General features: G+C 37.2%; 1 protein-coding gene across 4 annotated transcripts in view; it reads left to right on the top strand.

Annotated features, from left to right (window-relative positions):
- pam (peptidylglycine alpha-amidating monooxygenase) overlaps positions 1 to 13,009 on the top strand; it is a 146,994-nt gene that overhangs the window by 87,670 nt on the left and 46,315 nt on the right. For all 4 annotated transcript variants that reach the window (XM_052020022.1, XM_052020019.1, XM_052020021.1 and 1 more), the window contains exons 10-12: positions 5,137 to 5,217; positions 6,814 to 6,890; positions 7,866 to 7,969. In XM_052020022.1, the coding sequence (XP_051875982.1) occupies positions 5,137 to 5,217; positions 6,814 to 6,890; positions 7,866 to 7,969 (262 nt within the window). The remainder of the gene's footprint in view (positions 1 to 5,136; positions 5,218 to 6,813; positions 6,891 to 7,865; positions 7,970 to 13,009) is intronic.

Here is a 13,009-nt window from a genome sequence, read left to right as displayed (position 1 = left end):
TACATGATAGAGGTGTATAAAATATTAAGAGGAATAGATAGAGTGGACAGCCAGCACCTCTTTCCCAGGGCACCAATGCTCAATACAAGAGGGCATGGCTTTAAAGGAAGTTCAAGGGAGATATCAGAGGAAGGTTTTTTACCCAGAGAGTGGTTGGGGCATGGAATGCGCTGCCTGGGGCGGTGGTGGAGGCAGGTACATTGGTCAAATTCAAGAGATTACTAGATAGGCATATGGAGGAATTTAAAATAGAGGGATATGTGGGAGGAAGGGGTTAGATAGTCTTAGGCGAGATTTTAAGGTCGGCACAACATTGTGGGCCAAAGGACCTCTATATTCTATGTTCTATGAAGGATAACTGATTGAGGACAACTGACTTGTCAGCTGAGAGGTGTCATTAGGAGAAATTTTCCTTCCCCATGTTTGACCTGATGCCAGGAGACTTTGTGGGGTCTGGAGTCAATATTAAGAACTCAAGGGATCACTCCTTTCTGCTGCCATGCCATTGTATTGCAACTCTGGCAGGACAAGTGCATCCAAAGATTGTGATGGAGATGTGTAACAGTTTGGGTGTAAAGTATGATTCTGTGAGAAACTTAGGTTGTTGTTAATCAGTGTGTTGAAACTGTTCCTAAGATAGAATCCAGGTTCCAGACATTAGAGAAGATGACTTCGCAAGGTCAGCTTGGGCTGGAAGAAACTATGATGGTTTTATTATTCTTATGTTTACAACTGAATGTCTTGCTAGGTCATTTAAGAGGGCAGTTAAGAATCAACTACCTTGTGCATCAGTTCCTTTATGCCAGATCTGGCAAAGATGGCCGACTTTCTTTCCGGAAGGAAGTTTGTTTCATGATGGTTGTTTCATGAAGCCAGCTTCCTTTAAGCAGCTTCAAACTCCTCAGATGTCATTTTGGGATGTGAATTTGTCGCTGGATTGCTAGTCCAGACTTCTGGGTTACTAGTTGAGCAGTTTAACTACTGTGCCACCATTCCTAAAATTTATAGATTATAAAGTTGTTAAATATCATAATTTACTGCCTGGATAATGTAAATTGAATTGATTTATTTCATCAGATTTGAGTATATAGTGTTTTTATAAAAACAGATATGTTTCATGTCTGAAATAATGATTTAAAAAAAATCACTTCTATGAATTGAGTGCTTGGTTCCTTTGATTAATGCCTGATGGATATAATTTTAATGATAGTGTATTAATCTTGTTTTGGTGCAGCAATGGAATACATTAGAAAAAATGTATAACTGTCCCTCAAAAATGTTGAGGTATAGACATTTTGTATCCTTAGCCATTTTTATGTTGATAGAATTTAAATAATTGACTACTTTTCGCAACATGTGTCTTGTGCAATTGGAATATAGGGTTGGTTTGAGAATTGTTTGAGCATGAAATTGTGTGCAATTTAAATACTTTCAGTTGTATTTAAATATGAAAACTCTCAACTTACAGCGCATTGAACAACTGTGACCATGTTAATGGTCTGCTTTCCAGTCTCTGCCAAAGTTACTCATAATCTCAGCTGTGGTCCCTTTAGCAACATGACTGAACTTGCATGCCACAATCTTGTAGATAATAACTGATATCACACAATGCAGTCTATTTTGAATACAATGCACACCTAAACTTAAGCCATTGTATTGACAACAGAATACTAGTAGTGCATGTGGTTTATCTAATGATTTTGAGACAATGGCAAAATGGATATGATCATGAAACATGATTCCAAAACACTGAATTTAACTAGTTTTTCTAAACTGGCAATGAAAGTGAGTGTTCTGTGCTGAGGGAATCAAAAAGCTGCACAAATACTCGAGCAGTTAATGTCTAGTAAAAGAATTTATTAAAATTCACTAAATTCAGATGAAATAAAATTGCAATTTCACTTAATTATTGCTTAATTCAAAACTGGTAATTCCATTTGCTAATTCTGCCATCTGAACACAATCATAGAAGGATCACAACGACCAAGATTTGATCCTGTTTTTGGTGCTGTCTGTGCAGAGTTTATATATTCAGTTTCCAGTTTCCTCCCATATGGCAAAAATGGCCAACGTCAATTACCTACCATTTCTGGGTGGTGGCAGCATCAAGGGACAATTGATGGGCAAAGATCTTTGTATCATTTCTAGCCACAGGCAAGGTCCCAGAGGACTGGAGAGTAGCTAATGTTGTTCCTTTATTTAAGAAGGGCAATAGAAATAATCAGGGAAATTATAGGCCAATGAGCCTCATGTCAGTTGTAGGGAAGCTATTAGAGAGGCCATGGGGATAGGATTTATTCACATTTGGAAAAGCATGGCCTTATTAGGGATAATCAGTTTAGCTTTGTGTGGGGATAGGTTGAGTGAGCTTGGGCTTTTCTCTTTGGAGAGAAGGAGGATGAGAGGTGACTTGATAGAGGTGTACAAGATGATAAGACGCGTAGATCGAGAGGACAGTCAGAGACTTCTTCCCAGGGCGAAAATGGCTAACACGAGGGGGCATAATTTTAAGGTGATTGGAGGAAGGTACAAGGGGGATGTCAGGGGTATGTTTTTTTTACACAGAGAGTGGTAGGTGCGTGGAACGCACTGCTGGCAGAGGTTGTGGGGGCAGATACATTAGGGACATTTAAGAGGCTCCTAGATAGCCACATGAATTATAGATAAATGGAGGGAAGGGATAGATATTACATATAGATAAATGGAGGGCTCTGTGGGAGGGAAGGGATAGATATTACATATAGATAAATGGAGGGCTCTGTGGGAGGGAAGGGATAGATATTACAGCAGGATAAAATGTCGGCCCAACGTCATGGGCCGAAGGGCCTGTACTGCACTGTTATGTTCTATGCCTTACAAACTTAATTGTTTCTTTGAGGAGGTGACGAAATTGATTGATGAGGGTAGGGCAGTGGATGTTGTTTACTTGGATTTTAGCATTTGACAAGGTCCCTGGTGATCGGCTGATCCAGAAGATTAAGATGCATGGGGTCCATGGTGACTTGGTAGATTGGCCATAGACAGGGTGGTGGTAGAGGAGTGTTATTCTGACTGGAGGTCTGTGACCAGTGCTATTCCACAGGGATCAGTGCTGGGACCTTTTTTGTTTGAAATATATATTAATGACTTGGATGAAAATGTTGATGGACTGATCAGTAAGTTTGCAGACAACAAAAATTGGTGGAGTTGTGGAGAGTGAAGAAAGTTGTCAAAGGATACAGCAGGTTATAGATCAGTTACAGATATGGGCGGAGAAGTAGCAGATGGGTTTTATTCCTGACAGTGTGACGTCTTGCACTTTGGGAGGTCAAATGTGAGGGGAACGTACACTGTAAATGGCAGGACTTTAAGAGCATTGATGTACAGAGGGATCTTGGTGTGCAAGTCCATAGCTCCCTGAAAGTGGCAACACAGGTGGATAGTGTGGTAAAGAAGGCAAATAGCATGCTTGCCTTCATCGATTGGGGCATTGAATATAAGAGTCAGGAAGTCGTGTTGCAGCTGCAAAAAACTTTGGTTAGGCTGCATTTGGAGTATTGTGGAGTAACAAACAACCTGCTGGAGGAACTCAGCTGGCTAAGCAGCATCTGTGGGAGGAAAGGAATTGTCAATGTTTCAGGTAGAAGCCTGCATCAGAGACATTTAGACAGCCACGTGAGCATGAAGGGAATGGAGTATATGGATTATGTGCAGGCAGATGGGATTAGCTCCATTTAACATCATGGTTGGCACAGATGTCATGGGCTGAAGGCCTGTTCCTATGCTGTACAGTTCAATGTGCTAAATAAGTTCAGGAGGGCTGAGAATGTTCTGAAAGCAAGCATAGACTCGATGGCCTAAATGGTTTTCTACATCTTAAAATGCATGAAGAAATGAAAGGAAGATCATCCAAGCAGCCTCTCAATCCTTCCAGTCAGGTAATGGTGGAACTTTCCATTGATCCCACATCAACAGCTCCTAGGACTGAAAGTTTCAAAACTTCATGTTTTTTTTTATAGTCATTGTAGCCCTAATGAAAGGTATACAAAAATAATTCCTTTAAAATTTATAATTTTTAAGACCTATCCATACTTGAATTATAGTGTCATAATAGAATCAAACCTCTGGTATGAATTAGTAGGCTGTTTGATAATTTAATGTGTATGACAAATTAGCATATTTAAAAATCCTAGGAAATTTATTGCTCTGACTCGTATTGGAACGGCAATAGCTGCTACTCAGAATTTAATATGCTTTCGTATTTTAAAGTGAATGTTGTTTTGTGAAGACCCAGATTTTTTTTATGAAAAAACAAAAGTAATTGTCACAATAACAAGAGCCTGATCCCAATTTTTCCTGAAAAGAATTGATGTTCTCAGAGGTTAGATTTTAATTTCCTTTCTAAAAATAATTACAGGTCTATAACCTGTCATAAAGTGTTGTTAAATGAATTATGGCATTAAGTGCAAAATATTTAAAAATGACCCATGATGAGTCTCAATTGCATGCTGAATGGTGTGCTTAGATCTGCTGTGCTAATAAGTGACTTGGAGGTCAAAATACAATAACTAAAGCGTAAAAATGCAGATACTGGAAATCTGAAATAAAATCAAAATTCTGGAAACTCAACAGGTCAGACAACATCTGTGGAGAATGAAAAGCTGAGCAAACATTTTAAGCCAGAAAACATAAAGAAAACTCTGATTTAATAGTTTATAATCAAGCATTCTGATGAAAAGTCACCAAAATATTAATTGGGTTCTCACTCCACAGATGTTGCCTTAACTCCTGAGTATTTCGAGCATTTTCTGGTCTATTATAATATTTTTGCTTAATATTGTGTGCTGTATTGCATGTATGTCCTTTGAATTGGAAAGTGATTTGCATTGGTAAAGAAAGTAGAAGTTAAACGTTTTTGTTCCTCTTCAATTTTCTCTATTTAGCCCCCCTTGTACATTTTACTACTGCATTTCTGTGTGCAGTGTTTAAATAATATAATAGATGTGAAGTTAATGAACAGAGAAAGGAATGAAAGCTTATAGAGTTAACTGAAGAAGTGCAAAAAGAGTATGATGCCTTAAGTGATAGTTGAGCTGAATGGCCCATTTCTGTACTGTAAAATGTAAGTAATGTATTGCTTTTAATTTTTTTTTGCAGTTGTAAATGCAGATATTGCCTGTTTGTACAAACAGGCCACCATATACCCATTTGCCTTTAGAACACATACTCATCAATTAGGTAAGAAGTGTGTAACCTTTCTTATTTGATTTCTTAAAATAACTGCAAAAGCTTCAAAAATGTGGGAGTTCTGAAATCTGAAATATTGGTATTATCAATTATTGATTAAATGATATATTCTCCGATTTAGAGGAATGGAGTTGACGACATAATATTGCTCTGTTTCTACTGAGAATTTTCAGTCCAGTCTTTTTCTTTTTTTTGTTCTTTTTGAAATTTTTCTGTTTAGTTTGGTTTGACATATTGTTTATGATTTTTCTTATTGATTTGGGGATTTTTTTTCTCTTTCTTTTATATATAAGAAATCTTTTTCTTTCCTTTCTTTTATATTATATTTACTTACTAAGAGATCGTGGGATCTACAGATTTTTTTTATATTTTATTGTTCTTTATGATTATCTATGCCATGATTGTTCTCCTGATCTCTGTAGTATATGTACAATCATTGATGTTATATATTAATCTGTATTAATTGGAAAACTAATAAAAAGTTTGAAAAAGAAAAGAAAGAAAAAGATATAGTCCTCCTTGGTAATTTTTGTCACTAGAATATGGAATGAGAAGATAACTCATCAAGCCTATTCTTACCATAGACTTTGCATTATTTTACACATTTAAAACGATTGCGGGGTTAGAGAACAAAATCCACAATCCAACTTGCTATTATACTTCAAAGGTGACTCATTCCTAATGCTAATGGTGTATGAATCATGTTTGCATAGAAAATTTGTTCATATTTTGATTTTTTTTTAGAGCTTGCTTAATGATTTAACTGGCATTTTCTTTCCTCCCAGCTCTTTGTAATCATTTCTGTCTTGGAATTGGTTCCAAGTGCATTTGAAGCACAAATTTGTGAATTTTAATCATGTTCTAACCTAATCCTGTCCCCAGCAAATCGATCTGGAGTTTATATATGGCATTTCTATATTCTAACAATAAATAAATGTTCATGTTAATCAGCCCTCAATGAAATTGTTCCTTCTGACTTGTGGGAAAAATCGGGTTATGAATAGTTCTTAGGAATGAAACCCTTGCGTAACCTGGGGACCACCCGTAAAGGGAATTAGATAGAAAGGGACCATTAATAGTCAATATTAAAAGATAAAGAGGAATGATCTTTAATTTTCCTCTGTTTAAGCAGCAATTTAAACATTTCAGCATTGTACATAATTAATTTGACATTAGCGATCTTACAGGTTTATATATTTACTATCAATTCTGCAGCACTTTCAAAATTGTTAATGAAGCCACTACTGTTCAAAATAATTAGTTGCATGGTCTATGTCCCTCACAGCCAGATACTTGTTTAATCTTATTTCAGTCACCACTAGATATATGAAAAGAATAAGTATCTAATCTACTTTTAGGATTTGAAATTGATTTCAATAAAAAATTAGTAGGAAAATAATATATTGATGTGATCATTTTTATTTTGTCTCCGCTGATTGCACATCAACAGGATGTACAATTTGTAATTCCCTAAACTTTGATTTCCAGTAATATCTTTTGAAGTACAGTTTTTAAAGTTATTGTATTTCAGTTCATGTTTTAATAAATTACTGCTATAATGCACGATATTGATTTCTATAATTTTAGGTCAGGTGGTTAGTGGATACAGAGTAAGAGATGGAAAATGGACATTAATTGGTCGACAGAATCCACAGTTACCTCAGGTAGGCTTACTTTCGAATTTGGACATAGTCTCAAAATAAGGGGTCAGTCTTTCAGTGCGCAGATGAGAAGGAGGTCATGGAATTTTGGAATTCTCTAACCAAGAGATCTGAGGAGGCTCGATCACAATTCAAGATTTTAAAGAAAGAGATCAAAAGCTTTTTAGATATTAAGGGAATCGAGAGAGATGGGGTTAGTACAGGAAAGTGACACTGAGCTAAAACATTTCCCATGCTTGCTCTGCCATTCACCAAGGTCATGAGGGGCTGAATGACCTACTTATTATATTCATACAATCTCTGAATATTGGCAGAAACTTTGGTTGAATGAGACCTCTTGCAGTGTGCCCCAGGAGGTAGGCACTTTCTTTCATTTTTAACTTAATTTTGTTGTCCTTTTTAATGACTGAAAATAAGTTGATAAAGACACAAATTGAGCATTTGGAACCGAACAATAAAACATGTTTTCTTTCTCTTTAATTGAGGAGATTTAAGGGTTGGGAAGCGAGAGGAACAACAGAATGGTGATGAATTAAATTCAGATTGTGTGTGGGAACAAAAGACTGGATTAAGAGAGAAAATAGGAAAAGAAAATAAAGGATTAAATATAAAGTTTATTTTGGACATCTCTGACAATTTTCAGTCAGAAGGAATGGTACTCCACAGTTGTTACTGTCACCTTCTAGACTAGGGAGGGTGATTGCTGTTAGAAAGCATAAATCATCAGAAATGTGGTTTTCCTCTTGACTACCAGTATGCTAACTTTTTTGCAACAAGTTTAATTGGCAATTTTCTGCACCAGATTAACAGTTTTATGGAACTCTTAGGGTTGTTGCTGGACATATTAGTAATACTGCTATCATTAACTTGATTGCAATTGTCTTTCAAAGGTATTTCTTTATCGTCCTTTTAAAATCATGGCCATTAAAACTTTCTTGATGAAATTGTTCTGGAATTTCCTGTTTGTATTCTTCTCAGGCTTTTTATCATGTGGAAAACCCAATGGATATTAAGTACGGTGACACCATTACAGCCAGATGTGTTTTCACGGGCAAAGGAAGGACAACTGTCACACGGATAGGGTACGTCTCAAATTGAATCACATAATAGGCTGATTAAGATTTTTAAAAGCAAGTAGAGAACCAGTTTTTTTTGGGAGGGAGGAGCAGGGTGGAAAAAAAAGGATCTGTGATATGACAGGAGCAAGATGAGTAACTGAAAAAAAGATAGTGGATTTATTCAGAGACATTTAACTGTGGGGAAAAGTTTTCCACCAGATGCATCCAGAGAGAGTAGCAGCTCCATTCAGCTGGACATCAGAAAGACCCAACAGCATTTTCAGCACCTGTGGTAAATTCCTTGCACTGCAGACACCCATTTTGTTTTCTAATCAATGCCAAACAGTGTGCTACTCTTTTTGGGCACAGCTGAATTCTAATTACAGACCTCCTTTTCACAAAATTACAACTTCACCTGTACTACTTTGTTAAATGGAGGAAGGTAGAGGTAACACTGAGTGAGCCCTTTTTCTCTCTCCTAGGACCATACATATGAATAAGGAGCACTGCCTCTTAATAGGATCTTGGCTGATTTTACTGTAATCTCAACTCCATAATCTTGTTTTCCCATGGTAACCTTCTCAGTCCTTCTTATCAAGAATTTATCTACATTAGCCTTAACAAAAAAAATTCAATGACTTTGATTCTACTACCCTTTGAGGAAGAGAGTTTCAAAGACTCTGTCAGAAGGAAGAAAAAAATCGTTTAATCTCTGTTTTAAATAGATGACCCTCTATTTTTTTTAAACAATAATCCCTAGTTCTAGATTCTCCCACAAGGGCAAGCATCCTCTCCACACATATTCTGTCAAGACCCTTAAGGATCTTGTATGTTTCAAATAAAATCCCTCTCATTGTACTTATTTGTTAGCGCATCCCAAAGACATGCTGGTTGGTAGGTTAATTTTCTACTGCAGAGTATCCCAAGTGTAGATGGTGGTAAGAAAATCAGGGTGAGTAGGTACAGGGAACAGGTTACAGGGAAATGAATGGAGCAACAGAATTACCATGAAAGCTGGCATAGTTTTGATAGACTGAACATTCCCATGCTACATCATTGAGGAATTGTTTGCATCCTGAAATGCAAGTTAAGTGTTCACTTTGCAGTATGGTTGAAAGGTTCACAATTTTTCATCTTTATAAAGGAGGGGAGATTAGATTAATGTAAGGATGTTCCTCCAGGCAATATACGGAACATAAGAACAATGGAGGTCACAGTCCCTGCCGTCTCCTCTGTAAAGAATGAGGAGCAGGCTGTACAGATGTGTTGCTCTGAAGTCATGGCACTTGTTTACTCTAACTTCAGGAAATTATGCCTACGTTGCAGGCAACTGTGGAGATTTGGCATCTGTAGTAGGCCCCCAACACAGAAACCGCCAGGAATTAGCCAGTGATTCCCCCTTTTTTATATATATGTGTGTGTGTGTGTGTGTGTGTGTGTGTGTGTGTGTGTGTATATGTGTATGTGTGTGTGTGTGTATATATGTGTGTGTGTGTATATGTGTGTGTGTATATATATGTGTGTGTGTGTGTGTATATATATATATCTCATATGGTGATTAGTGATTCTTTTATATAAAATGTGCCTCCAAATATGATCCAATTAAAAAATAATTGGTACATCACTTAAAAATTGTAATTTCTGTCTCATATGTAAACTAAAATAAATGGGTGATTTAAAAAAAATTATTTTAAAATATATTTTTGATGAAAAAGATTGTGAAGTTGATTGACACATGGTTAAACTAAAGAATGTCACAGGGTTCTTGGTGGCAGATCAGTTAGACATTGAATTTAATTACTGTTTGCATTCGAAGAGTTCAGTAACATCATTTAACAGATGGGCTCAGCACATTTTTTTTCTTTCACATTATTCATGCACTGTTGTTCACTGAAGGGCTCCTACCTTTAGCGAATGATATTTATTTAATTTATGACTCTTCGTTGTATGCCAGGAATAATTAGCAATGGCAACACTAGGTTCCTGTTAAAGCTGCGGAGGTGGACTGTTTATTTCTTGGAAAAATACGTCAATGGTGACTTTCATTCTGGTATCATACTGCATTCACTTATTCACTATGGCAACAATGATGACATGCTCCCTGCTTTGAGCAGACAAGAGAAAATGTAAGACAACTCAAATGAAAGCAACTTAGTCTTCTGAGTTGTTCAACATCCTCTGTCCAAATTATTGGAATCTGAATTTAGGCCAAATACTAGAGTTGTGTTGAACTAAGTTGTGTAATGCCTACTTAAGCAAGCTACACAGGTAACAGGGAGCTCCAATAAATACCAGGCAATGACATTTGAGAAAATATATGTATCATTACAAATTTCCAGACAACCACAAAGCAAACGGATATTGAGGCTGGAAATTAGGAATAAACTAAACACTCAGTGGATCAATCAGTATCTATGAGAGTGTAGTAGTTAAGCAATTTGCATTACAAAACATTCACAACCCCATTACACCTCTGTGACCTGTTTCATTTCACATTAAAAGATACCGTGCACTTCTGTTATGTGTCTTATTAGGGTCAAAATGGAAGGAAACATACTCATTTTACCTTTATTTGGTTCTCATTTCCCCAGTAATCTTCTGTGGAAAAGAAAATGTAACAGCCCAGATTTTGCAGTAACTAGGTATCCATTAGCATCTGCTACTAAGTAGATTTGCACTTGTGAGTTTAGATTTCTAACTTTTTTTATCTCAAGGTGCAGAAAGTGTAACTAGGTTACATTACAGTGATGGAAGAAGGCTACTGGAACTTGTAAGCAAAAGAAGTATCTGTTTTTCTCAATTAGTCAGATTGAAGACATCGGAGATAAACAGGAAGAACAGTGTAATAGCAAAATAGAGTGGGTGAACTCGATGTTAAGTCATGTACGGAAAGCAACATTATGATTGGATTAAGCAGAAAAAAGATGCAGAAAATTTCAGAAATGAAAAATGAAAATATGGAATTTTTGAAATTGTCAATATCAATTAACCATAGAATCATAGAAAACTTGCAACGTGAAGGAGGCCATTTGGCCCATCTTGTCCATGCTGGTCAAAAATAAGCTGCCACATGAAACAATTTACTTTACCACTCTGGTTGGAGTTGGCTTAATTGTTGAATCTCCTTGTCTGAAGATGTTGTACCAAACTAGGCTTAAGTGTCATTAACTTCTGTGTTATTTTGTTGGAAAAACTTGCTGGTCTGTTACAGATGTCCTCTTCACCTTAAAAGAAACAGGCTCATGGTTGTTTCGGTTATACCATGAAATATAAGTAGATAAAAGTATTTAACTTGGTTTATTTTTGTGCAGTGAGTAAAGGAGGCAACTGAAGTTTTGTTAGTGCTTCTTCTGTTTTTCTAAATGATCAACGTATTTTCCTCTCAACCATTACACCCACACTGGTAATAGGATACACAGTAAACCTCTGATAACCTGGCACCCTCAGGACTTTAGTAGTGACTAGCAGATTTTCCAGATTATTGAATTTTATTTCTATTATTATTCCTATTATTATTCCAATGCACTTTTATAGAATAGTACAGCACAATGTTGTGCCGACATAGCTAATATCTCCTCCCTACAGAATGCCCATATCCCTCTATTTTCATCTCATTCATGTGCCCATCTAAGCCCCTCTTAAAAGCTCCCAAAGAATTTTTCTCCACCACCCTATCAGACAACGCATTCCAGGCATCCACCACTCTCTCAGTAAAAAAAAACTTATCCCTCACATCTGTTCTGAAGCTACCTCCCCTCACCTTAAATGCATGGCCTCTGGTATTGGATGGCTCAATAATGGGAAAAAGCTATTGCTTGTCCCACCCTATCTATGCCCCTCATAATTTTATACACTTCTAACAGATCACCCCTCAGCTTCCACCGCTCCAGAGAAAAGAGCCCAAGTTTGTCCAGCCTCTCCTGACAGCACATGCCCTCTAATCCAGGCAGCATCCTGGTAAAACTCCTCCGCACCCTCTCTAAAGCCTCGCGACATCCTTCCTATAGTGAGGTGACCAGAATTGCACGCAATACTCTAAATGTGGCCTAACCAGAGTTCTTATAGAGATGCATCATAATTTCTTGACTCCTATACTCAATATCTCAATTAATAAATGCAAGCATTCCATAAGCCGCCTTAACCACCCTGTCTACCTGTGTAGCCACTTTCAATGAGCCATGGACTTGCACCCCAAGGTCTCTCTGCTCTTCAGCGCTGTTAAGGGTCTTGTCCTTAAGAGTGTACTGCCTCTTGACATTAGTCCTACCAAAGTGCAACACCTCACATTTATCTGGGTTAAACTCCATCTGCCATTTCTCTGCCCACATCTGCAACTGATCTATATCACGCTGTATCCGTCGTCAGTCTTCTACACTATTCACAACTCCACCAATCTTGGTATCATCTGCAAACTTGCTAACTCATTCATCAACATGAGTTCACTTTTACACAGTATTACAGTAACTTTTTCAGTGAACCTCATAAGTGAAAGTACATACAAGAAACGGGGCCCTGGTGAGTTTAAAGGGAATGTGGAAACCAGGGTCCCAGTGAATTTCAGGGGACTTGCTTGGTGAGTTAGATGCTGAACCATCGGAATTTCTGAATGGTGGGATAGCGGATCATCAGAGGTTTTTTTTCAGCCTTCCCATGGATTCCATTAGTAGATTTCCTTTATGGGAACATCTTGCTTTGAGCAAATTGCCATTTTCAGTGCAAAACTAATTTTCTTTTGGTCAGATTAAACTGAAAATGTGTCCCAGAATATCTTGCCACAGTAAGCACATTTTGCTTCCTTACTAGGTTCACAAAATTACCTTGAGCATGTCATCAAATAGCAAGTAGCTGAAGAAAGTTGACTGTCATGTAGCTGGAAAGGCAAATTGTTTCAGAACATTCTGTAATAATCCCTACCCACAGAAATCTTCTGACAGCCTCGTGCTTAACTGGCTGTCAAAATTGCCAATAAACTTGAACATCTCTGACATTCAGAAACATTCAAAACTTTAAAATTAAGTGTATCTGACCCTCTGTGTTCTAGAGCTGCATACCATGAGACGAGGT

This window comes from Pristis pectinata, chromosome 7 (genome assembly GCF_009764475.1).
Source record: "Pristis pectinata isolate sPriPec2 chromosome 7, sPriPec2.1.pri, whole genome shotgun sequence".
In the NCBI taxonomy this organism is placed as follows: domain Eukaryota; kingdom Metazoa; phylum Chordata; class Chondrichthyes; order Rhinopristiformes; family Pristidae; genus Pristis; species Pristis pectinata.
Note: the sequence above shows the minus strand (reverse complement) of the source record. Positions and strands in the feature narration are given on the sequence as shown.